The following is a 26,023-nucleotide window of genomic DNA, read 5'->3' as shown; positions in this document are numbered from 1 at the left end:
TTAACTTAAGCGGCGTTAAACAAGCCGTATAAATTCAATTTGAAAGCGCTTTGTCTGCCGCTCTTTGTGAGCTCTCATTGTATCCACCTTATCGCTTAATCGATTGCGTAGGTGACAAAAACATTTTGCCCGAGTGCGAAGGGATATTCGGGGTCTAATGTACCTTTTGGGACACCTTTTCTGGCCCCCGGTGGAATTTGCATATTTATTTGGGTTTTCAAACTGATTTTAAGACCCCCCCCCCAGTAAGGTTAGTCGATTAAGCTGAAAAGGATTATGCATGAGCTACAAAGTGCCGGGTGCGGGCTTAAAGTCAAAGCCGAGCCAACTTCGATGGAATTGGCCATTTGGCAGGGTCTGGACATTTTCCCCGCCACTTTTCACCCGCCGGCCAAACTTTTGCTGACTAGTCTCATGTGCTCGCTGACAATTTCCCGCTGTTTCTTGTTGCGGAAATATAAAATATTGCGTTTATGTTTATTGTTTTCTGTCTCTGGCAATTCCCAATCGAAATAGATTCTCTTGGCAAGCGCCTTGGCCCGCGAGTTCAACTGGCAGTGACCCAAGCATAATTATAAATCCTCGTGCTCCCAACGCGATTTTCCCCAGTCGGCCAATAACTTCGCCTTACGGGCATTACGAGTGTTTTTATTGCCCCCCCTGTGCTGTACTTGTTTCTTGTTTTTTAAGGTATGTGCAGCTGATTAACGGTGGGCTTTTATGGTTAGCTCGGTTTTTAATAGCCCGGCCAGGAATGCGCACAAAAGGGCCCTAATTAGCGGCATTTAACTAAGCCTCATGTTTGGCGACGTGATCCTGATTATTACAGCAACAGCAAATACAGGAACCCGGGCGCCATAAAGGACCCGACTTCACCCGACTTCACCTGAGTGCCCGAGACCCGGGGACATTGAAAATGTAAATTTTCTGCTCGCTCGCAGCGGGAAAGCCATATAGCCAGGGAGCTTGATTAGTGAACGCCACCGACTCCGGGACTCCGACTCTATACCTATCCGTGTCCGTGTCCTGGTCTCGGCGCGTGTCCCTCCACGAACGCACCAGGACTCGCCATCGTACCCCCACTTAACGACGTAGTTAGCGTTAGTTAACGTATGTACGTGATATCGTTAAACTTGGTCTAACGTTACCAGACCGCCATCGCATAATAAGTGTCTTATTAGTTATGCCGGTGTGCAGTTGGCAAAATGTTGGGAACAGACAGTATTAATAAAAAGAGAGCTTTTCTTATGACAAAAATAAAATAAAATTTATTTATTAATCGAATGTATGCTAAAATAATTGTCAGCTATGCATTCTCTAGATTTTAAAATACTTTAATTGACACAGAGCCCCAGCATCTAGCTTCATAAGCTAGGATAATATCAGATAGCTTTGAGTATTCTCTGCCGCCACACGCACAGTATACATCATTGCTCTCTTTTTTTTCATTTTGGAGAGCATCTTATATAGCTGTCTCGTTCTAAACCAGAGTAATTTCTCGCGCTATCTCCCTCTTTTTTTTCTTTTTTGATTTGAGAGAGCCTTTTAAGATTTTATCCCTATGATCAAACTTTCAAAATCATTAAATGAAAATGTTTTCCCAGTGTATTTGCGGGCTCCTGGGCAGGCAACCCGAAGCCCAAGGCAAACCCAGTTTTGGGACACGCACCACTAAGCTGGGAGACACTTTCCATGGCCAGGGGCAAGCCGAAACTTGGTCTCCCGACTGGCGTCTCATCAATGGCCAAATTCTGTTTGCTTGGCTCAACTGTTGCCCTGAATTTCAATTTGTTGTTCCCGGCCCCGCATGTGTGCACTGATATGTGTGTTTGGTACAGGAATATTCCTCAGTCCTCCAATTCGCTTCAATTAGCCAATTGCTCATGGTCCTCCTTGTACGGCTGCTGCCAATTGGCGGGCATTGATGGCTTTTAATTAATTCAAGGCAAATACTGAGGCCAGCCGGGCGGTTGTAAAGTTTTTGGGGCGCGCGGAATTCTTACGCCAGCAGGTCCTAAAATAACAAACAACCTGGAAATCTATTTTGAAGATAAAATTAACGCTCTTTCTGCGGCGGTTGGGGGAAAAGAAAATTGAATTCCAAACAGCCGGTGGGCCTCTTTTGGCAGGTGGGGTGCCGGTATATATATACAGTCAGCCACCCAGAAACGGTGGTGCTGTCCAGGTAATCGCCAGCGTGTAGTATTTGCTTTTGGCGCTGCTTGTTTATTTTTTAATTTCCTTCCAATTAAGCAACAAACAAGATACCGAAAACGAAACTGAGACTCGCTCCCAGTCCAGCACAGTGACTGCGATAAAAAAGCGACCGAATCAGCAAGAAAAAGGAAGAAAGGAAGCCACCAGGGGAATTAAATCAATTCGCGAGACCTTGCTCGAAAATTCATTAAAAAGCTGAAGGAGGACTGTTATATTTGTGGTGGTTTTTATACTCTCTCTAATGCCATCTGTATTATTATTGGATAAGATGTTTGGATGACCTAATGGTTGTACTACTTCTAGTAAAAGTGGTTTATTTATATGCTCTTTGGCCTCTCCTTAATTCGTCAGTTCTGTAAGGGTATTCAAAATTCGTTTTTCTAAAGACAGCTTTTGTATAATTTGGTAAAGCTATTTAATCAGATAAAATGCAAAGTGATGGAAGTTTTATGTTACAAGAATAATGGACTCTAGATATTGAAAGTATTTTTGACACATTAATTGATATGCCTAAAGTGGTCATCCTACAGAGCTAATTTATAAAAGTGTAATTTGTAAATTATATACCTTATTATAGTTACATTTTTGTAACATTTTTCTACCTTTTCTTTATTTGATTTTCTAAAAATAAGCTAGGTGGGCGCTACAAACTTTGAAGAGAATTTATTAGTTGCCCATGATGTGCGTAAAATGGAGGTATGTATGAGGCCAAACCTCCGTCACGCAGCCTCGAAAAAGGACTGAAAGTTGTCCCTGTGCATGTCATTACCTATGCAAAACATGTGCGCATTAATGAGGAATGTGCGCCGGGCCTCGCATCTCCTTTCAGCACGTACCCGGCCAGCGTTTTCTTGGAGCAATTAGGTCCTGTGCCGAAATACCCGAATATGCTTTCTTTTCCGGCACTAATTAGGCATATGTAAACGAGTCCTGCTGGCCAGCACTTAGTCCTGGCTAATGGAGGCCCATAAAGGTGGCTCGAAAGCCAGGTCACGAGCTTCTTGGGTTACATAGGAAAATTCTAACAGCAAGGTACCATAAAAATTGGTAGATCTCTTTTAAGCTGATTTTAAGCAAAATAAACATAAATGTGGTACAAAAATTAAACATTTTTTTGGCCTTTAAATATGGTTGATTTCGAGTTCAGAGAATAGAAAAGAATGCAAATTATTTAGTTATAGATTACGCACGTATATGGGGCTCTAAATTAGCCAAAAGGCAACAGTACGTATAAGGGATAAACCTTAAATCCAAATTTTACCGGCCATGGTCAACATATGGAGTATATTTAAGAGATTTGTTATGACTTTAATGTTCAATTAGCGAATTTTAACCATTCTGACACCACAGAATACATCTTTCAAGTAAAGACCTAGTACCATACTGACTACCAGTTAACCCAAAAGTAGGGACGTCATATGGGTAATACAGAACAAGTGACGCAACACACGAAGGACACTGAATTTACGTTCACAGAAATCGGGACCCGTGGATCCCTCGTCAAGTTCTAAACAAAGATGCATCACTTGCAGGCCATCTGGTACAGGAACTGGATGATCGATCGGGTCGGGCGTCCTGTCATGCAGTCCTTTAGCAAATAGGGAGGCACTCCATGCTGGGCCAGCATCCCGGTGCCGTGGGTGTCCAGGTGGACCCAGTCGGAGCAGGGAACCAGTTCGAAGAGGATGGCAGCGGCCAGGCAGGAGGAGGCGTGTCCCCTTCCCGTGGAGCAGATGTCGTAGGAGGAGAGAGGGGTCACTAGATTGCGGAAGTACTTCCACAGTGGCATGCGCCACAGCCTGTCTCCGGTGAGAGCTCCTGCCTTCTGGAAGTTCTTCCACAGGAAGGAGTTATTGGTCCACAAGCCGGTGGCCGAGGCACCCAGTCCTTTGCGTATACCACTGGCCATCGAGCCCACTTCCACCACCAACTTGGGCTTGAATGTCGACTGGGCGTAGAGCAGGGGATCCGCCAGCAGGACGGTTCCGGCCAGTGAGATGTCCTTGATCCTCATGGTCTTGCCGTTGAGCAGGGTGACCACATCACCCGGCTTGGTGGCCATTCCCGAGGGCATGTTCTCACACAGGGGCAGAACTGCGGATACATTTATGGGCAGGGATAGAGCAGCTGCTGCCCGAATGGCTGCCACACAGACTGCTGCCCCGGAAACTGCTCCTCGGTACTCATCCATGCCCTTCTTCGGATGCAGACACAGGCCACCGCTGTTGAAGGTCAGACCCTTGCCGAGCATCAGGATGGGCCGCTCCTCCGGCGAAGTGCCGCAGTAGCTGACCTCCAGAATGATGGGAGGCTCGCACGAGCCCTTCGCCACCATGAGAAACGAGTTGAGGTTCTGGGTCTCGATCCAATCCATCGATCGTACTTCCACCGAAACGCCACAGGGGCACAGTGCATCCACGGTGGCCTGGGCGAAGATAGAGGGGGTCATCTGGTTGGCGGGTGTGTCTGCCAAACGACGGGCCAAATTCTGGGACTCGGCCTTGAAGAGACCCCTGGTCCAGGCATCCTGATCCGTGGAGCCATAGAGCTCCAGCTTCGGAATGGCCAGGCGGTTCTTCTTGCGCTTGTTCACATTGTACCGCCACACGGCCATGGCAGCTCCTTCGGCAGCCTGCTCTGGGTACTCCATGCCGTCCACATGGCAAGTGGTGCAACCCTGCATCTGGAGGGCCCTTGCTCCGACGGCAGAGCACACCCTGACATTCTCCATGCCCTCGTCGATGACCTCCTCGGCATTGTAGCCAGCGCCTTCCTTGCCCAGGCCAACAACCGCCACGGCCCAGTACTCCTTGTCTATGTTCTGGAAGAGTCGACCCACTCCGAGTTCACCATTGAGTCCAGATTCCTTGATCAGTTCCGTGATCTTGCCGCTTACACGGTCGTCGAACTTTTCGCCACCCGGGGTAAGCTTCAGACCCTTGTCACCGTCCTTGGCATAGAGGCCCACTACAACGCCTTGCAAATTGCAGGTGTTGCAGCCCCCATCCTCGCCTTTGCACCTCACCTGGGGTTGGGAATAATATAATATTAAGTGAATTGTACATATATTTATTAAGTTTTTAACATAGTAATTTTTGTTAAATTTTACAAAATTCTAACTACATTTTTCATATGAAAATATCTGAATATTCGCCTTGAAAATTTATTCAAGAATAGATTACTCTCGAATAGAAAGAGCAAAACACTATAGCAACTCTCCCGAAGAGAAAAAAGAGAGTAATAATCCAGATGGCGACTGAACTTACTTCACTTGCCCCATTTTTAATGATATATCTAATTAAAATATCTCACCTGCTGGAAACCTGGTCCTTTGGCAAGGACAAGTGCCCTTTGGCCCCTGAACAATCCCAAGGTGGAGCGGCGCATGCAAGAGATCACCTGCGATCGAGTCATTTTGTGCAGCAATTTGGATCAACTTCGCTGGAAATTTTCACCGATTACAGAGAGTTTCTGAGTACTTTTACAATAATTTAGCAACGCGACCGAGTGGGTGTAACAGTTAAGCGAATCAACTGCTAAATACTGGACTGAAAAATAAAATACAAAAATCGGGTTTTTATTAAAAAAACTAAGGCAGTGTTCGCTCCGTTGAGCTGGAATCGAGAAACTGAACTAAGGAAAATCAGGGACCAGATGACATGTCGTTCTTTTCGATTGGCAGTTTACTAGGATCACAAATCTTTTATTGTGTAAAACTTCACATACAACTCTTGGCAAAACGGGATATAAAAGACTTCAGAGCTGTCATCAAAGGAATTTATTTTGCCAGGAACAACCTGGCCGCACTTGAAACTTTATGTGATGATTAAATTTGCAATTATCTGCAACAACAGCGGCAACAACAAGTGCATTTCTGCAGGCGACATAATGAAAAAGCGAATTGCAGAAGGGGGTAAATGCACATATATATAAAAAATTGCAACGAAGCCGCAGACGAAACACGTAAAAGCAATAAAGCAATAAATTGCCCAATTTGAAGCACTATTGTAGCCAATAATTTGCACAGCCACTTGGCCGGTTCTCTGCTGCAGAAACCCTCCTGCCAACCAGCCCGAAATCCGGCCCACTGCCACCCACCGCCCGAAACCCTACCCCCCACCACCCACCGCATATAATTTTCAACAAAAATATTCACATTTGTCAATGTCGCGTGATTGATGTGGTCGAACGCATTTCCGCCGCGCCGAGTGGGCCAGCCAACGTGCTGATGGGCCAAATAAAAAACAGCCAACGCGCAGTCACAGAAGGAGAAATACACTGAAAAAAGTAGGATCAGCTTATAAGCTAGATGTGATCTTTAACGAGAAAGTTGATGGTTATGTTACTTTCCAGACCCAGAAAAATCAGGTGAAGTAAAGTAAAGTGTTCTTGAGTTAAGCAATTGACTTCTCACCCTTCTGAGATTAAACTTTCTTGAAATCAAGATGAAAGTAATCTCAAGTTCGTTTTTTCAAGATGAAGCTATCTTGAAAATACAGTAGACATTCGACAGTAAAATTAAAGATTTTTACTTTGGAAAAACCGCTTTAAATATATTAAAATAAATTTTTGTAAATGATTAATAATATAACCAAATTTGGAATATATCATTTGGTAATATTAATAGATCACGATTTTAATCTTTTATTTCTGTCCAAAAGGGGTTGGGAATTATAATGAAATTGGTTATTTGAAAGTTATATTCGCCGTATATTCAAGAATTTTTTTTACAAGATTTGTATATTATAGTTTAAGCTTAAGTAATCAATTAGACATTTACAAACATTTGCTTGCTCTTTTTTCGCTCAGTGCTCGTACTGACACATACACACATGATTACACTGGCAAGTAGGCGGCGCAAAAAACAAGCAAAAACATTCATTTTTTGTACACAAATGAGTGTGCAAGGAGGATGTTGAGGCCAGGACATGGCCATTGCCATGGTTATATGTAGCTACGGCGGTGAATCTGGACCCGAATCTGAACCTGAATGTGGGTTGTGGATGCGTCTGTGGGTTTGGCCATTGGAATGGGCGTGTTGGCGACATTACGCGATTTCACGCATGATTTCAAATTAATGACAGCCCAGGGAGCCGAGTACACCTTTAAGTTAGCATGGGGGGAGCCAAATTTAAAATGTCCACCCGCACAGGATGTTTAATTTCCTAAATGCATAAATCTCACTAATACGCCAAATCTAAATCTCATGCGGTTAACGCTTTTTTCGGGGGTGGTGCGTGCCGCATCCGAAAATCATAAACAAACTTCAAAGAGGACAATGGCCAAGGAGGCAGGGCCCGAAAAGCGTTTTGCAGCTTATTACGCACGGTAACCAGTAAACTGGGTGAGCTGGCATCCTGGCATCCTGGCATCCTGGCAACACCGCAACAATTCAGTTTGGCTGGATCTGATGGCCTCGTGGGTGGTGGATGGCTAGCAGGAGGCGTTCAGCCGGCTTCTGAGCCCCCAAACACACGTAACGCGTTCGTTTCCATTGCCATTTCCGTTTTTTGTCCTCAAAAACACCAAATGCCCCACATAACACACCTAACTTGGCTGGCTTTTGGGGAGGGCAAAATGGCTGGTCCATGGAAGATTCTTTCACAATCGAACCCTCACCTTCTGCTCGGTTATTTGTTTGCCTTTGCCACAGAATATTGCCAATTGTTGCAGCATTGATGCAAATTTATTGCCTGCCGTCTGCCTTTTGTGCGCCTTTGCAGATTAAAAGAGATCCCAAAACTGATTTGGTGCTTTAACCTTAATTCAAACATGAATTGACTTTAGGTTTGCTATGGTACTGCCATAGAGCAAAGAGCTAATCGTCTAAAATATTTTGGTTAAGAAGAATTGCAGGTAGTTTTATCGCGACTAACTTTAAGTTAACTTGTGCCTTAACATCTTGAAATACTTCAATGGTATTAAATTATTTAAAATGCTTTTCAAAATTGAATCATTGAATCAGTATATTTCCGGTGGTTTTAATCTATATACTATATATTTATAGTTAATAAAAACCCCGATTTAATCGCGGGCGATGGTGAAAAAAACATATTTTCAACAAGGACGGAACTGTCTTATCAAATAAATAAAAACAAAGTAAAAATACCCTATGCATTGGTATAAAAAATAATAACATATACTCCTACCTAGATTACTTTTGACAATTTTATTAATAAAGAACCTCTGCAGAAACACTGTGATAAATAAAATGCTTAACCAGAACACATGTATCTCTCGTCATATGAAATGGTCTGCGCAATCCACTGAGTAAAGCTTAACACATTGGTGAAGACGGTTATCCCTCTGCAATTTTCCGAGCCACTACTAACAATCCCGACCTGAGCATGGATCTCTCTTTCGTCATAGTAAACCGTCGTTACGAGCGGCCCACCGGAATCTCCGGTGCAGGCATAGGTATAGTTATTTCCGGCACAGATATGGGTGTGATCGACGTTGGGAGCATGTTGATCGTGACAGATTCCCCTTTCGGTTTGGGTGAGATTGACGGTTTGGAGCCTGGGGCTAACCGAATACATTTCTGTAGCACCCCAGCCGGACAGAGTGAACTCCTTAACCGCATCCACATACCAATACCATTCATCCGGATTTTCATGCATTAACACACATATAGGTCGTATGGTCTCTGTGGATAGAGAGATTTTTGAAACTTTTTTGAAAGAAGATTTTGACTAGGCCAGGGGATTACCTGTGAATACCACTGACTGGTTCAGTTTTAGCAGAGCTATGTCATGGTTGGCAATCGACGTGTACCGCGGGTGTGTGTAGATTTTAGTAACCGTGTAATCTCTGTAAGGTGGGGCACATACAAAGCGATTATAACAGTCTGGTTCTGTGGTCCAATCGTACTCGCCCAACCGAGCCAGTCTGCAGAAATGAAACAGGAATTAGAAACTAAGTTTTCATAAAATCTGAGTAGAGTACTAACAATCGATTGGGAGTGGGAAGAACACAATGTGCAGCGGTTAGAACAAAATCTAAGAAGAATAACTTAGTTAATAATTATATAATATGGTAGGTATTTCTATAAACAGAAACATATTGATTGTCTTTTTAGATATAGAATAATAATATACAAACCCTTCGTAATTAGAGAACCTCCGCAAATAAATACCCTTTGATCATGTAGAAATACCATCCATGGAGCTGAGTTCAGTTCAGCAGTGGACCCTCCAACTATTCTTCTTTGAATTGGGCTCAAGCCACATTGTGGATCAAGTAATTTGGCCGAGCCGTGCAAAACTTGGTTGACGATAATCAAACAAAGCAGCACAACAAGAGTGCTCTGCATCATAAAGCTTTTCAAATGAAACTGAACGAAACCCGCTTATCACTTTGAAGAAGAAATAGATTCCGACTTATCAACAACCCCGCTTGACCTCTTTAATCGAATCATCATCGAAGTTCATCGCATAAGTATATACTTGATCATTAATTCATTTATTTAGTTGTTGTGTGCGCTTTAAAAATACAAATTCATAAATAATACATATATAAAGTGGTTTTTATTATTTCGTTGTGTTTTTAAACCATTTTTTTCACTTATTAAGAGCTGGCATTGACAACAATAGTTTGGTAGATCCAGTTCGAGTAACTCAAAATATTCGTAAATACTGAAACGCCTTGAAAGGGTTTTCGCAGATGGCTTACGATGCCGAACTGAAAGAAACGTCTACTGAAGCCATAGTTCACCATACTTCCCAGGGGTCCACCAGAATCGCCCTTGCCCACATAACGTTTACTCTCGCCGGCACAAATGTGGGTACGATCGACGACATAGCCGTACCAGGAGCGACAGGTCAGACGATCAATCTGGGGAACTTTGGTAATCTGCAGTTTCTCGCTCACATCTGTGTAATTCGTGGCACCCCAACCGGATATAATGAAGTAGCGAATGGAGTCCAGATATCCTTGCCATTTGGGGTTCAACATCACGCAAATCGGTCGAATGCTTTCTAAATAAAGAAACTTCTTTGTGGAGACTGATGAAAGGGCGGAGGGACTTCCATACCTGAGTATATAACGTTCTGGTTAAGTTTAACCAGAGCTATATCATAATAGTGGGCTGTTTTGTAGTACGGGTGTACGAACTTTTGCATCACCCAGTATTCTGTAGGTGCCGGTGCACAATCGTAGTTATCGCAATCAATGCGTCGACTTGAATCGTTCTCCCCCAGTCGAACAAATCTATAACGACAAATGGTAGCTTTATTATCATCATAATCATATTTTTATGGCATTTTAAAATATCACTCACATTGTAGCAGTTTGATCCCTAAAGCAATGAGCAGCTGTCAAGACAAACCCTAAAAAGAAGTTAAGAACTTAGTGAATTGATAAATATTGCAGATCGAGCTTAAGGTTAAAGTTTCTCTTTGGATTTGACTTATATAAACATATTTCTTAAGTATTGAATTTTTATATTTTTATACTTGTAATACGAACAATGACTGACAAGCGATCCACCGCAAATAAATCTGGGGTTCGTATGCAAATATGCCATCCATGGGGCAGACATCAGATCAGCATCTTGGCCTCCAGTTATTCGGTAAGAGTACTTTGAAGAGCCACAATTGGTATCCAGAAGGTAAGCCAGTCCTGTGTAAATTCGGTTTCCAAGAACTAAGGAAGCCAGTAAAACAGCGCACAGGGATTGCTTCATCTTGGAGCATTCGAATGCAACTGATGTAAGTAAAATTCCGAAGTATTAAAGGCGTACTTATCTGTGAGTCAACAGATTCCCCAGAATCAGATTGACATTTTATGCTCTTAAAGGAGGAAGTGCTGTGGCATTCTTAGTTAATCTCTGGTTGTGAATCATTCGTTGGAATAAAATATTTTTCGATTTACTTGGATCTTTACGAATGTAATGTATTACTTATTTGAGGGAGTCAGTTTAGCAAAAGTATCTGTCAAATATTTAAATTTACCATTATTTATAGTTTTATAAAATATTTTGTACATGCAACATGATTAATGCCACTTAATTAGGTTTCCCTTTTAGTTTTCCTGAAGTGCCACATACAATTTTAGAAATAATTTATAATCTTTATTAGCTTTGGCTTGAGTACAGTGTTTGCCCAGACAAATACTCCGTGGTTTGCTTTAATGAAGTGTGGATTTCTTCGATTCGAAGTTGTGGGTGTATACAAACATAGGCATGGAATTCTCAGAAGGCTCGTAAATTTTCCAAATGCATAAATCACGCAATTGAATTCTAATTTTTCGGCTTCTGCAGACAACAGAACAATGTAGCTCGGGTTGCCTGGGACTGGGAAGGGAAATGCATTTCGGGCCAGAATCAATCATTATTTTTAATGCACAAATGGGAGCAATTACAGTCAGTTTGGGCCATACAAAAGAATGTCTCACTTGATTTATCGAGGTTTGGCCAGTGTTTGTTGACCATGCATCTTGTTTATCATGTGCGAAGTCGCTGCTTTGAATACTGAGTACAGATAGTAGCCAGTGTATTTATCCCCGGTGCTGGTGAAAGTAAGAGTGGGCAGTGGAATAAAACTAATGGTATAATAGTATACATTTTTAGAAAAAAGAGGTAAGTATTGCTCAATCAAGTTGCCCCTTACTCACTAAAAATAAATAAAGATAAGCTTATAGTAAAATTATAAAATAAAACTGTCCTAAGTTTAAGATAATATATATTTTGTTAATTTATTTACTTGAACAAACAGGTTGCTATCATAAAGATAGATACATTTCCCACTGTGTAATAGTTTCTACGGTCTAAATAGTTGATGAGCCGGGTGACAGTCTTCAATTAGCACCTGGCACACCCCCTCTGCAGAAGACAAAGGCAAATATTGTGCGCACAGCAGTATATAAGCAATATCTGCTCTTAAAAGTCTAATAGTCGCATAATGGCTTTCTCCACCTCCGTGTCGGTTATTTTTCTGATCTCCGCTATCGGTTGTTGGGTCTCAGTTTCTGGGGACTTGCGAGCGGATCTTAAGGATTTTGTAGCCCTGGTTCCCCGTCGAAGAATTGGCTTTATCGCCGCCAGATACTATATCTTCGATCCCAAGTTCCGTCAGGCAGTCGAGTTTGTGCGGAGCGATGACTTTATAACGACCTGGAAGCAAGTGCGAGCCGCTCCCGACTTTGTGGATATCATTAACTATCTGACCGAGTACGGTTCGGGCTTTGATATCACAACTCTTGTGGATAGTTTGCCCAACCGACTGCGTGCCTATCAACTGTCGCGCACTGTACCCGTGGAACTTATGCTGCGCCGCGATTTGACTACTTTCCTTCGGGATGTTATTCAAAGTTTGCCAAGGACCAGAATCTATTCGCTAATGTCACAGAAAATGCGACAGAGCAGCGAATTCGCCAAACTCTACAAGTCTCTACGGAATCCAGAGTTTAAGGAGCTAGTGCAGCGTGCCAGGGTTAGATATACAATATATATAATTATAATACATTTTGCTATTTCAATAATATTTTATTTTCAGCGTTCCGGTCAACTGCAAGCGCCAATAAAGAAATTGAATCAAAAAAGCATAAACGTTGATGAACTAATCCAAGTCCTCTTTGAGGTAATCAGTTGGGGTCCTCAGATTTCTTAGACTGTTTAATTTATAAACTAATCTATTTTAAAAATATTATTATTTATTAATAAATATTACTTGTTATGCATCATATTAACGAAGCATTTATTAACTAATATCTACATAAAAATAGGTAATGAATTTTACCCTGAATTCAAAATGGTTGAGACTGTAGAGAAAGAGTAATAATAAGGCCATTTCTTATCAGCTATGAGTAATCACATTTTTTTTATTTAATTCCTTGCTATAAAACAGTAAAAAATTCTTAGAATTTCAAGATTTCCGACACAACAATTAATAGGTATATGTAATAATCTGTTTGCTACCATTAATATTATATTAATAAATCAGCTTTGGCATCTTTAACAAAAATTGTGTTCAAAGGAGAATAGAATAGAATATATATTTAGTAAGTAGTAGGGAAAAACTTCATTTATTGACTGCTATAAAGTATAATTTCTTCATGGGTTTTGGGAATTTTAAGAATAAATCAATACGACAAATCAAAATGTGGTGTAAATATAGCGTTGCACATCCATCGCAAAGCATTGACTTGTGGGGCTCGGTTGCCATCTTTGAGCCTCTGATGTGTGCAGTCAGTAGTCAGTACAATGTGGAAAATCAGCAGAAAGGAAAATGCTCATCGACACATGCTTGCACACACGCACAATATGCCATCATTAGTGCAACTGGAAACCAGGTCGTTTTCCGATGACAAAAATCCCCAGGAATGCTTCATTGATTCGGCTTTTGGGCCCAGTTATGAGGCCTTGCAGCCATTGGGCGCCCAAAAGTCACACTGACAAGTCGGTGCTAAATTTCAGCTGAGTGAAGGATTTTATACTGTCGTGCATAATTTGTCGACATCGACATAGTTTTTATGGCTGGCAGTTGCAAGTTTATTTGCCACAAAATGCGGCCATATAAGCGTTGCCAAGTTTATTTCGAATCAACCAAATTGCACTGTTGCTGCTGTTGCTGTTGGTGTTGCAGGCATTGCTGCTGAATATGCAACAAAAGTTGTTGCACTCGCAACGCCCACCACACACATGGCTAGCTGGGAAGCCAAGTCAAGCCGATCCGGCACGGCCCACATCATTTTGCAGCAGTTTTTGGCTGACAGAGATGCAGAGGCGGCGAACGGGAACGTCCGACCCCCTGCGGCTCCTCTTTTGCTCCCGCCCCTGCCCGTGCCACTCCTGCTGCTCTTGCTGTAACCCCATTTTGCTTGACATTAATTTTATGCCATGTTGCTGGCGTGCCAGCGGTCCAAAACGCGCTTAAATTGTCGCATTTGTCTTGCCGTTTTAAGTTGGCTGTTGCTGCTGCTGCAGTTGCTGTTGCTGTTGTGCTGCTGCTTGTGCAGCTCCTGCTGCATTGCATAAACTTTTGTGTAATCCTTTCAATTTGTTGCATACTTTTAGGCGGAAATTAAAATAACAAGCGCTACGTGGTGGCTGCAGCACTCGCAAAAAATGTAAGAAGGCCACATTAGAATGTTTAGCTTAGAACTTACCTTTTACATTTACATTTTAAACTTATTTAAAATGATTTTGAATGAGGAGTGAGTTTTGTTTTATTCAGCAAAGATTTTCATACACTGTATTAAAAAAAAATTTAAAAAACCTTGTAAGCAGTATGTGCAAGCAAACTAATTCTTTATAATCCACATACTACTTATTTAACTTAACTTACATATTTCTCAATCCCAACGTTTTTCCATTGTCTCTTTTGCATTCTATAAATCTATTTTTTCGGGAAAGAAATTTAGTTGTAAGCATTGAGCAAAAAATACGATATTTTATATATATGTATTGATAAGTGTATTAAAGCCTTACCAAATATTTTTTCCCCAACTGGAAAGCTTTGTAACTCAAATTTTTAAGTGAATAATTTTTTGGTAATCCTACCTTAAATAAAATAGAACTAACTCTATTAAAATAAATTCTTAAATTAAATTTTTTTTGAAAATTTCTGACTCAGACTAGATATATTTTCAAATGTAGTATATTTAAAACTCGCGTATTATCAAGTCATTTTATAAAAATCAAATGTGTTTTTTCTCCTTCACACTTTTTCTTGAGTGTGTTGACTTGCTTAGTTACTGGCCCGGCATTTGTTGGGAAACTTGGTCTACACGTGTTACACCGCACACTCTAGTTCATCAATTAGTAACCTAGACAATGTTGCTCCCTATCTGCTTCTGGTGCCTTGGCTTTTCAAGTCCCTCGGATTTCCTGCCCCTCGAGCTTCATTCTTTTCCCTGGGAATGCATTCATACAGCTGGAATTTATGCTACGAATTTTCGGTAATGAATTTTGCAAAATAGTTAAATTGAATTTTATGCTACGAGGGCCTTGTTATGCCAACTCCGTGTTGTTGTCATTCGGCATCAAGTAAAAGTAAATAATTGCTGCTTAAAATGCTCGTCAGGAGTTGGCCATGCACTCGTACTGCTCGTGCTGCCAGCTAGCTGCTACTACCCCATTCGTATTTTATTTTCATGCTTGGCCAACAGCCCTTTGGCCCTTTTTTCGGGTGGCCAGAATTTTGAGTGGCAGCAGCAGCAGCAGGAGCAGAAGCGGTCGATTTGTTTTTTGCTCCTTGGGCGGCAGACTCGTTACCGCCTTAACTGCAATATCAGTTACAGGAGTCACTGCTGCCGTTCTCTATTTCAAAGCGGTGTTTTCGGACCCCTCAGAGCCCCACATTGCCCACGAAATCCCTCGAATCCATTTCCATCCTGTTCACTGGCTGCCGGTTATATTTCGACCAGATTGTCTGTATTTGCGGTTTGTGCGTACGTGACATGGATGTTCGTTCGTTCGACTGGCATGCCCGCTTGCTTAACAATTAGTTTTAAAATGCTCCAGGACACATCCAGTTCTTGTAGTCCAGCTCATCCTCGTACTCATTAGAGCTGGGGGGAGTTGGCCCCTGCCCAAACCCACTGCGTAATCCGTTGCCCAAATAAAGCCCCCACTTCCACGTCCACCGCTGAAAACCGAAGCGAAAAAACATCTAGGAAAATCGAGAGAAAAAACGGGGAATAAAAATCAACAACAACAATCAATGTTGTCCCGTAATCAATTAACGATTTAACGTTCGTCTAGGGCTGGTCAACTGGTCACTCTGTGCGCCGTCAGCATTTGGCGCCGCATCTCCCAGACCCGCCCCCCTTGCCGCCCACAGCCACCCCTTTGGATAGGTTTTGTTTGTGTATGCGTTTGGGGTCGAAGGTCGGGGGTCATGTTGACAGGGGCTGCATGAACACGTCATCGAGGCTGCGTTTTGGGGGAGGCGCGATTGTCTTTGTGTATGCAAGTGCACTGAAGAAAAATATTAAAAAAGGTCTTCATCCTAGAAATAACTTAGTCGTGCACCAATTTCAAATAGTGTCCGCCGAAAAGTATGCCATAAAATATTTGACTTTTCGACTTAATAATTCTCAAGTGGTTATTTCTGCTTATGGCTTATAAACCATTTATAGTCGAAAAAGGGAATTATAATGTAAGAGAGCTCTCAAAAGCTCAATAAAAGAATTAACTATATCTTGAAAGGGCAAGAAGGTCATTAACCGAACTTCAGTTATATTTGGTTGCTCCGGAATGTATGCAAAAAGATATTCTTTCGTTTCGTGTTATAATTCCCAAGAGCTTATTTCTAAGATATTTAAAATTGTTAAAATTGTTAATAGGGAAACTTCAATAGGCTTACCTGATCTGGTTTATTGGGTTGGAAATCAAAAGTTTTATAAACTATTTGTTTGAGTGTGCAAAGTGCAGAGACTGACAGGGCTGTCATCTCGCTGGAAGATCCTCTTAACTCCTCCACTTTCGGCATGGGGCGCAGTGAGCGCAACTCCAAGCGAAATTCGATAATCTGCAAATGGCAATCTCATTCTTGATTGCCTGCGTACCACTTCCATTTGAAACAATTATTCCGGGGCGTTGGCAACCCTGCCGCCCGGCCGCCCTTCCACCCTGCTTCGCCTGCAAAAGTATTTGTTGGGGGCTAATGTGATTACTCCTGTCATTATTTCGTCGCTACATCCGTCTCTTCAATGGATCCGCACACCACCGTACGGCCCCAGCCCGCTGCCATTAAATTGACCACCGACTGGTTGTCTCCCCTCTCCTGTACCTATACATATATATATATATCTATACGCAAACGTTTACTTTTGTGTGTGCGTGTCTGTGTGCATTTAACTGCACGTTTTCAAACTTTGACCCGCACTCCATTCCGAAACTCTGTCCATGGGTCCTTCCATCCGTGTTCTGGGGGTCTGCGGGGCTTGGGGTTTGATTGGTTATTGACTTTTAACAGAAAAATTGATGTAATGCAATTAGTTTTACAGCTAAACCGTTTGATGATTGTGCAACAAAAACAAAAACAAGAGCGCTGTGCTAAACGAGCACTTTACAGCCAACAAGAGCTGTTTAATGGTGCTGGTTGACGGAGGGTTAAGTTGGCTGGGATGTGTATGACCGTCGCGCATATAGAAGTATCGGTGTTTGTCCAGGGTGAATCATGTACTGGGGTGAATTCCTAACCCAAACGAACTTTACTTTCATACAAATTGATTGAATTAATTAAAGAATTAATTTATTCGGGACTGAAATGTCATGCTAGGTGTCTAAAAGAAGGCAATCAAATACTTTAAGATCAGAAGTACTTTCAATTCATTCGGAAATTCGAGTACCCTTTACTTGCAGCATACTTTTAGGGAGCCAACATTAATTATGAAATAAATTTAAAAGCCTCGTAATCTGTGCAGCTTTCCCCAGTAAAAAGGTGCCCGAAAATTAACCGAGAGATTTAAAATCACTTGCAGCTGTGCCTAAAAGTAGGCAGTGAAATACCTGATTCCACCCTAATTTGTTACTCAAGAGCTCCTCACCCTTATTTCCCTTCTCTGGAACGTTACATTCTTATTATTAATTTTTAATTATAATAATTACGTAGCCAACGAAGATTAATGATGCATTATTATTTTCCTGCTGTGCACTGGTAACCAATAAAATTTCCATTTCCATTTCAATCAAACTTTTGCAGCTGAATTCAGCTAAATGCGTTACAATTTTCTAAAGCTACCATTTCCCCGCAGAGCCATGTTCGAATTTTCCGAAATTATTAATTAAGCCGAGGGCGGCTATCAATTACACGCGTGCTACAAAATTTAACCATAACGCGGAAATTCGCCGGGGCAATAAGACCAAGATGAAAAGCGGGAAAATAACTACGGCTACAGTGGCAACAAACCCGAATCGAAATGCCAGTACATATGCGGCCAAATGAAGTGAAACATGAGCAAAAAGGGAGGCAATAAGGGTAGTTGAAATTTATTACAGTTGTACGAAACAAAGCGTAAAATTTTTGCTGCTTAATTGAAAAATATAAATTGTTGGCACACACACACACGCTGATGCGTGTGTATGCGTGGGTGGGCAAATGAGCGTGTGTGTGTGCGGGCCGGAAGTAGAGTCAAAAGCAGAACAACAACATTAATAACGCTGCCAACGGAAATAATAAAATCCATTTTAACGATGACGCCAAAAATGAAATAAAGAGGAATCGCACAAAAAATATACATAAAATGGCTCAATATTGTGGCAGTGCCAGTCATAACTGTAACTGTTAAATGGTCTTAATGGGCTGCCGAACTTCCAGCGCAAGCCAATTACTTTCCTTTCAGCTGGAAAAGTAAAAGTCTGCTCGGGAATAACTCAAGGGTTTATCCCTTTTATAACTCACCAGATTATTAACTTTCGAACTTCAACAAGGTAAAGTGAAAATCATCTTGTAATTGGTGCCTTAAGTATTAACAATTATGATGATAAATAATACACAGGAAAAAATTTATAATAAGATAAACATTTGACATTTCCCACTTATTCTGAAGAATTCGTCATCTTTTTTTTATTAATAAATAAATAAATGGTAGTGCGGAAATCATTAAATTTTCTAGATCTAAAGAATTCGCATTCTCTTTTTGTTGAATAAAGCCACTAGATCAGTTTAGACAGTTGGGTTCGACATTATTTCTTATGTATTTCCTTACGTACATAAATATATACAATTAGATTACATTAGATCATGGAATTTAGTTAATCGGTTTTTTCTCAGTGTGTATATAGCTTTAAAAAAGGGAAAGTCTCATGCTTGGAAAGCCCCTACCTGATCTTCAACTCATCATCATCCATCCCCGTCTCAGCTCAGTAATTTACAAGCGGAAAAACGACAATCAATGCGGGTCAATATTTGCCAGTAGTAAACAGAAACACCAACGGGGAAAAAATGGTAAAAATCACACATACCCACGGCCAAAAGGCAAAAGAAACCGGCAAAAAGTCAAGTGCAAACAAGGCAAAAAAAATAAGGAAAAACCGGAAAATCGAGCGACAGGGAGGTTAAGAAAATGCGACATGCAGGTAGCATAAATGGGTTAAAAAAAATACAAACACAAGCACAATTATCACGACGTCCGCTGGGGGAATCCTTTGATGATGAGTACATCCTGCACATCAAAAGCCAAAAATAGAGCAACCAAAAGGCCAGCGGGTCGAACAGGTGAATCCAGTTCCTGGGGGCAAAAAGGATTCAAAATGGGCAAAAACGTAACGAACAAACAACGTGCCCCGATGTCAGCCACACAAATTCCATCTCTCTATGCGAGTGGGTGCCCGTGTGGTCCTGATTGAAGCTGTGCCTCCGATGGAGGCCACCAGACATTTGGGCACCCACAAAATCCAACCCCGAGCCCCAGACCCAAAGGAAGCAAAAAGAACACACACATCCCAATGGACATACATATGAGCATAGGTAGAAAGGCAAACACGCCTTGACTCTCGGTCAGATATTCTGATTTGTTTGAGTTTCTACTTTTCGAGGCTTAACAAATTAAGCGCTCAATCTGTAGGCCACGAAACGCAGACGGGGAAATCCTGGAAAAAAGAAAATCAAGGGAAAACTAAAGGCCGACCAGCAGACCAGGTTATCAGTCGATGAAAAAACCCAACACCCAAGTAGCTGTGTAAAAGGCCAACAGGGGAAACAAAGCCAACAGTAGGTACTAATCACCATCACCCCATCTGCAGGGCAGACTCTATACAATAACTAACTATTGGCAAGCCCATAACAAAACACTAAAGCACACAGAGAAAAAAGAGGAACTTCTTTGGTGAAGAATACTACAATTTGGGTTTGTAATATAAGGAAAATCTTATTGGATTAAAATGTAAACTTATCTGCTATCTACTAATAACCAACTTTATTTTATTTATTTTATTTTTAAGGGTTGTATGCCACAAGAACTAGCGTAAATTAATGCTATTAATTTTATTTACGATTACAATTTTGTGCTAGTATAATAATTAATTTTAAGTACGGGAGTAGTTTAATTAGTTTAATTTTATATTTTTCATTGTTGGTTTTTAAACAATAAATAAATATTTTTTCACATACATTTTTTTTTAGAAAATATATGTAAAAACCAGTACTAAATAGTAAAAATTCTTAACTTTAAGCAATATTTATTTAAATATATTTTTTTATACAATCTTCAATGAAAAATATAATAGAATTTCGTTTGTAAGCCATTATGAAAAGATATTCATGGGCGTTACTTCAATAAAAGTTATTTAAAATAATTAAATATTTTTCTAAAAACAAAAAATGGCTGTTTTTGGGTATTTTGACTTTTATTTTTTGGTTTTATGTTAATAATTAAGCAGCTTTTTAATTTAATTTTAATTTAATTTTTCCCCATCGAAGCAATATTTATTCAGAAAAAAGCAAAGCGGAAATCGCTGCATTTTAGTTGACAGCAGCGGCGACAGCGATTGAAGTCAACTCTTCGTTAGTTCTGTTTGTTGTGGAGCCACCGCCCACTGCTCAGCACCACCCACTGGCACCCACTACCTCCCAGAACCACCCACTGGGACTTGCGTGAACCACCTGCGTGTGCTGTCGACATTCTCCATTTGTTTGCATTCCGTATGCGGGGGTGTGTGTTGTTGGCTCCTCGTTAGTCCTGTCGGTTGATTTTCCCCTTTCTCCTTTCCCATTTCTCCGCTCGGGAGCTAGTTTTGATGAATTTATTCGCTAAACATGTTTATTATTTGCCAGCAAATCACACAGCAATTTGACAGTTTTAAAAGTTTACTTGTGCCAGTTGATGTGTGAAAAAGGAGCAACATGCTCGAGGGCAGAGGGGGAGGTAGATATGTATTTTCGTGTTTTGCCGGGCTTTTCTTTTGCTCCGCTGATTAATGGTTACCCACAAAGCTCTGGCAGCCAAATTCGTTTGGTATTCAGAGCACAGTCGCTTGTGCTGCCAAATCAATCTGCCACAGTTTCACTTGCCCCCCTTTTGGAGAGGCAGCCCGCAGAAGGCGGGAGTTTCCCTGGCAGCGATGTTAATATTTTAAGCTGCGTAATTAATTTAAAACCTTGTAATTAATAAATAACACCAGCGTGTAGTGGGCGGCATTTGCCACCCGAAATCGTTTCGAGAAACAGATAAGCGGTAATCATTAACACTGCGGCCAGTTTGGAGGCTGTTAATGGATTTTACTGGCTTTGCCTGCGGGTTGTTGCTGCTGCTGTCTCTGGCGTTGTTGCTGCCGTGCTACGAGTGGATGTTGCATGTTGCCGCCGGGCGGCAGCAATTTGTGCGTGCCGCGGGGGCTTTTAGCTGTAACTAATTCAATTCGATCGGAATTTACGGGCTTAGTTGCGAGCTTAAAGCATTTTTGAATGTTTCAGCCAGTTTCACAACTAGGTGAGTGGCGAAATGAGTTACTTTCTCCATGGCTACGTTACTTGCACCATATTATTTTTTGGTTTTATTTATTTATTTTTTTTAACGACCTAAATGCAATTAGTAAAAAGCTTTCCCACTTCTTGCCCTTTTTATTGCAGGTTTTTACTAATGAGGCTCTCCTTACTGTTATAAAAGCTGCCGAAAAATATGAGATCTTTAATTAATCAAATAACATTCTTAAATAGGTAAGCATGAATGCTTCAGTTTTTTAATTCTATTTGATTTTGTCTCGCATATGCCAAACACTTATCTTAATATTCGTTTTGCATAAATATCTGTTTCAGTTTCAAAACTGTTAGCTGGCTATTCATGTTTCCGATTTGCGAGCAAAATGGTTCTACGTCCAATCCAATTATGTTTGAATTTAATTGGGTCCGGTTTCATTGTTAAATAATTCACAACTAAATTTCGTTAAGCTAGCCTCCCCCAAATTGGTTTTGCATGGCAACATCATTGATATGGCAATTGCCACTTGTTCTATTAGCTGGCTCACACTCCCACAGCCGGCTCCACAGTGTCCTAGATATGTGTGTGCACGTATCCTGACGATCATCAATCACTGTGGCACGCGAACCAGAAAACCCAGCTCGGCTGACAGTGCACTTTTTCAACCGATTCCCCCGTGGGGTCAGAAATTGGAGAGGGGTCCTGGGGAGAGGAGGTCCAATGGTACAACTATAATTGGCAATTCATGCAGGAAACAGGCCATTATGCCGCAGTTAACTTATTAGCCGGCCATGAAAACGGCTCTCGGTTCGATCAGCTGGTGCTGCGTCACTGCATCCGGAGCTGTCACCTCCTCGAGTGGATTCGCCGGAAGTGTCCGTTGCTCTTTTATCGAATATAATTTCCATACCACCCACAGTGGCTTACCCGCACCTCCTCCACAGTCCACAACAGCCCCCCCATTCGGGCGATGTCTTTCGGTTAGCCTGCGGCTGCCATTGTCTCTGTTCGAGAGGTGTTCAACTGGATAATACACTGGCATACACAAATTTAATTAATTACCACCTTGGAAAATGAAATTGGGAGATCCTGTTCAATTAAGATAAAATTTCTGAGGCATAAGCTGCTTTCACTTGATACCATATTAATGTTTTTGTCTTTTGACCTTGTATTTCAAATATTAAATAGCATTTCTATAACTTTTTGTGCTGGAAAAGCATAATCCCTTGTTTTTTTTATGACTAGTGAATTATTTAGTCTTATAAGTAAAATATAAAATTGCATGTACTATTTTAAGGTGTGTGTTTCAGCTAGTTCTGAAGTATGCGAAAGACTTGATGGTAGCACTCCAACATGTTGGTCATTATAGTCAGAGAAAACGGTAAATGTACAAAGTAATAATAAAAATATATACGTAAAATACTTACTACCTTATATTTTACTTAATTTGACGCTAGTTTCTTGATTAAAAAAGGAACTTATTAAGAACAAACCACTCTTCATTTTATTTTTAATGGTGGGATATGGTCAATTTGACCATTAACTTAACAATTATTTATTTACATAACTTTAAGTAACTACTATTTTATAAACTAACTGTTTTGACACTAGCTCTTTCATTAGAATCGAAGCTTATCAAGAACAAAATAATCTCAATTTAATTTTTATTGATGGATTATTCACTTGTAGTCCCTTTGGACAGTTCGACCATCCATTTTTTTCGCGTGTAACAATAAGAGGCTTAATTGCAAATGCAGCAACAGCAGTTGGAACAGAAGCAGGTGAAGGCCCGAGGCGCCGGCATAAATACATGCACTTCGGCTCGCATTAGAACACGTCGTATCAGAGGCCTGTTAATTACACTCGCAGAATGCCCAAGGCTACTGTTTCACACACCTCCCACACCACCCAATGCCAGCACCACCCACTCCACCCATTATCGCCCATCCATTCTGCCGTATAATCAAAGACGGCCTCCAGGCGTCTCTGTTTATGGCGCTATTAAGGAGCGGCAGCACTGAGCAAATGCAGAATTTGCAATGTTTACTCGAGGACATAAAATTACAAAATCTTGGGCCCTGAATTAGCACGGCCAAAAATGCCGGGACATGTGCCAAATTCTGATGTGTTCCTCGCTGGCAGTTCAAACACAATAAAAATTATGCGTGTCATAAATCCAACTGATGAGATTTGCATTTTGGCCCCTGCTCTATACCAGCGCCCTCTTGGCCAAAGTCGTTATGCCATCAAGCTTGAGGAGTGACGAGGAGGTGGGCTTGGGAGGCGGGCGTGCGATGTAGATGCTGTTTGATATCCAGCGGGTGCCATAATAATTTTCGCCTAATAATGATGCGCGTTATGGCTTGACGACAACAGAGGAACCTTCCTCACCGCCATAACTTTGCGTGTCTCCTGTTCCTCGACATTGCAGGGAAACAAATGACGCCGTTCAGCGAGGGAGACTTCCCTACACTCAGCCGAAATGGGGGGAGCTACTTGTAGGATTTAGTAAGCTATGTCAACAATTAGGTATCTATAGGAATTCAATGGCATTTTCTTTTATTGATGAGAAATACGACATTTACACACATTTATTCAAAGGATATTTCTCTAACTATTCTTCAAAATATTAGGATACTTATATATAATTTATAGTTTAATCCATTTCTTCCATCAAAATTAAGTCTTTCAACCTTAAGTGAAGTATCATAAATGGTCATATGTGGTTATGATAGCGTTTCTTGATTTCATATCTTATATTTTCTTTATCAGATCTCCTAACCATAAATTTCTTAGTTCCATCATCGTTGGTCAACATTTTATACATAAACTTTAAGTAAATGGTTATTTTCTATATAGCCAAGAAAGTGATGTTCAAAACGATTCCTCATATTTTATTATATCATTTCTTTATAAACTGCTTAAACTTTTGTTGCTTAAAGAATACATGAAATAGGTATTACTGTAGTGTTCCCTATCAGTTTTTTCGCTTATTTCTTGATCTAGGTATACCATTTTTTCCCAAGTGTAATCTGTGTGCAACAAACTCAATCATAATCTGTGGCCAATGGCACTACCCCTACTTGCGAGCACGACGATGTCATGACAACTTTCCGCTGAGGCAACGAACGCATTGCAATAACTTTTCGTTTTCTTGGATGCGGCGGTGGGCGGTGGGCCATGGGCCGTGGGCTGTGGGCTGTGGGCTTTGGACTGCTCCTTTAGAGCTTATTCTTCCCGCTCTGAATCTTCATCTGGCTTGTGCAGTTGATAATCAGTGGCATTGGCATCATAAACATATCAGCAGGAAGTAGATAAGACACTTGCCGCACACCCACCCCACGGCACTCGCCAATACAGTCGGAACGCACTGGATGCTGGCTTAGCCTGCCTCTTAATGGGTTTTTGGCAGTGGGCGGGAGTGTGTGATTAGGTTTCATGAGCATAAAAAGAGGGAATTTCCTACAATGTTTACTCACACATACTGCCAATCGCAGGAGCATGAATACATGCATGTTGCGTACTCCACTGAGAAAATAAATCGTTCCAGGCTCAAGATTACCTTTTTGAAGTCAATGGGAAAGCGACTTACAAGTTGTGGAGAGTTTCGCACAAATAGCTATATATTTTAAAGAACATTATGATAAGAAAGTACTTCAAATTCTGATCCTTGAAAGATACATTTTTGGTCTCAAAGGTTCTTTAAAAATAATCTTCATTTCTGTAAAGTCATAATGTTTAATATTTTTGAAACACTGATGGAAGCGTCTCAGATATTTACTAAATATTAATAATTTTGTTAAATATTAATATTCCTAAAGAACATATTTGTGGATCAGATAAAGTGTGAAATCTGAAGGTTAAAATGTCTTTTAAAAATATTCAAATTTCAGTAATCCCAAATATTGAAAATAAGTCATATGTTTTTAGAACAGTGATGAATTCCTCTCAGATCAACAACCTTAGTTTCCCTGAAGTGTTCCCAACTGAGTGTAGGATTCATTGGAGCATTTCGTTTTGGGCTAAGCATGGCAAATTAGGCATCTGATTGGGGACCCGAAAATGCAGCCATGAATAATTTATGTCCTTGCTTATGTCTCCCGTGTCCATTCGGCAACACCGCAAAAAGTGGTGAGCTGGGGGGACGGCACTCACTCTGCATAATTGCCTTTAAATGTCTGGCAATTTCAAGAAGCTAAAACATTCAAGTCTTTGTTTCAGCCCACTCTTGCACACCCGCCCACGCCCACTTTGAGCCACGTTGTGCATTTCCCGTGCAGAGCATGTTGACAAGAAATTGCATAATTATGGCTTGCCCGGACAAGCGGTCAGATCAACTCAACCGCAAGTGCTGTCTTTACACGACAAGGGCAAAATAGGGTAAATGCTGCAGGGAAAGGCAGCAGGAAAATCCTGGGGAAAGGCTGGGCGGGAAAAGTTAGGG

At 41.1% G+C, this 26,023-nt stretch overlaps 4 protein-coding genes across 4 annotated transcripts; 1 reads left to right on the top strand and 3 right to left on the bottom strand.

Moving 5' to 3' along the window:
• Window positions 1–3,500: 3,500 nt before the first annotated feature.
• Window positions 3,501–5,857, bottom strand: LOC108036255 (cytosol aminopeptidase). Its single transcript, XM_017112264.3, has 2 exons — window positions 5,530–5,857; window positions 3,501–5,242 (listed from the first exon to the last, which is right to left on the bottom strand). The coding sequence occupies exons 1-2, from the start codon at window positions 5,629–5,631 to the stop codon at window positions 3,740–3,742; spliced, it is 1,605 nt and encodes a 534-aa protein (XP_016967753.1). The 5' UTR covers window positions 5,632–5,857; the 3' UTR covers window positions 3,501–3,739.
• A 2,524-nt stretch (window positions 5,858–8,381) lies between these two features.
• Window positions 8,382–9,534, bottom strand: LOC108036207 (chymotrypsin-like protease CTRL-1). The gene is made up of 4 exons (XM_017112199.2): window positions 9,319–9,534; window positions 9,167–9,215; window positions 8,927–9,105; window positions 8,382–8,863 (listed from the first exon to the last, which is right to left on the bottom strand). Exons 1-4 carry the CDS (start codon window positions 9,530–9,532, stop codon window positions 8,433–8,435), a joined length of 873 nt encoding a protein of 290 aa, XP_016967688.2. The 5' UTR covers window positions 9,533–9,534; the 3' UTR covers window positions 8,382–8,432.
• Window positions 9,535–9,659: 125 nt separating this feature from the next.
• On the bottom strand, window positions 9,660–10,867 carry LOC108036208 (serine protease grass). Its single transcript, XM_050888031.1, has 4 exons — window positions 10,694–10,867; window positions 10,496–10,544; window positions 10,250–10,425; window positions 9,660–10,193 (listed from the first exon to the last, which is right to left on the bottom strand). Exons 1-4 carry the CDS (start codon window positions 10,743–10,745, stop codon window positions 9,784–9,786), a joined length of 687 nt encoding a protein of 228 aa, XP_050743988.1. The 5' UTR covers window positions 10,746–10,867; the 3' UTR covers window positions 9,660–9,783.
• Window positions 10,868–12,116: 1,249 nt separating this feature from the next.
• LOC108036290 (uncharacterized) lies at window positions 12,117–12,899 on the top strand. The gene is made up of 2 exons (XM_017112302.3): window positions 12,117–12,647; window positions 12,711–12,899. Exons 1-2 carry the CDS (start codon window positions 12,117–12,119, stop codon window positions 12,822–12,824), a joined length of 645 nt encoding a protein of 214 aa, XP_016967791.1. The 3' UTR covers window positions 12,825–12,899.
• Window positions 12,900–26,023: the final 13,124 nt, after the last annotated feature.

Source organism: Drosophila biarmipes, chromosome 2R (genome assembly GCF_025231255.1).
Source record: "Drosophila biarmipes strain raj3 chromosome 2R, RU_DBia_V1.1, whole genome shotgun sequence".
NCBI lineage: Eukaryota > Metazoa > Arthropoda > Insecta > Diptera > Drosophilidae > Drosophila > Drosophila biarmipes.
This window is presented reverse-complemented; position numbering and strand designations above follow the sequence as displayed.

What these genes read in the sequence shown, in the direction of transcription:
- LOC108036255 (XM_017112264.3), bottom strand. Translation starts at nt 5,631, where the DNA reads ATGACTCGATCGCAGGTGATCTCTTGCATGCGCCGCTCCACCTTGGGA. An exon ending in AAGGACCAGGTTTCCAGCAG is followed by an intron (nt 5,243 to 5,529) that starts GTGAGATATTTT and finishes TCCCAACCCCAG; the next exon opens with GTGAGGTGCAAAGGCGAGGA.
- LOC108036207 (XM_017112199.2), bottom strand. Translation starts at nt 9,532, where the DNA reads ATGATGCAGAGCACTCTTGTTGTGCTGCTTTGTTTGATTATCGTCAAC. An exon ending in CTTCCCACTCCCAATCGATT is followed by an intron (nt 9,106 to 9,166) that starts GTTAGTACTCTA and finishes TCATTTCTGCAG; the next exon opens with ACTGGCTCGGTTGGGCGAGT. An exon ending in CCAGTCAGTGGTATTCACAG is followed by an intron (nt 8,864 to 8,926) that starts GTAATCCCCTGG and finishes CTCTATCCACAG; the next exon opens with AGACCATACGACCTATATGT.
- LOC108036208 (XM_050888031.1), bottom strand. Translation starts at nt 10,745, where the DNA reads ATGGATGGCATATTTGCATACGAACCCCAGATTTATTTGCGGTGGATC. An exon ending in TTATTTGCGGTGGATCGCTT is followed by an intron (nt 10,545 to 10,693) that starts GTCAGTCATTGT and finishes ACTTCTTTTTAG; the next exon opens with GGTTTGTCTTGACAGCTGCT. An exon ending in AGGGATCAAACTGCTACAAT is followed by an intron (nt 10,426 to 10,495) that starts GTGAGTGATATT and finishes TTGTCGTTATAG; the next exon opens with ATTTGTTCGACTGGGGGAGA.
- LOC108036290 (XM_017112302.3), top strand. Translation starts at nt 12,117, where the DNA reads ATGGCTTTCTCCACCTCCGTGTCGGTTATTTTTCTGATCTCCGCTATC. An exon ending in AGCTAGTGCAGCGTGCCAGG is followed by an intron (nt 12,648 to 12,710) that starts GTTAGATATACA and finishes TTTTATTTTCAG; the next exon opens with CGTTCCGGTCAACTGCAAGC.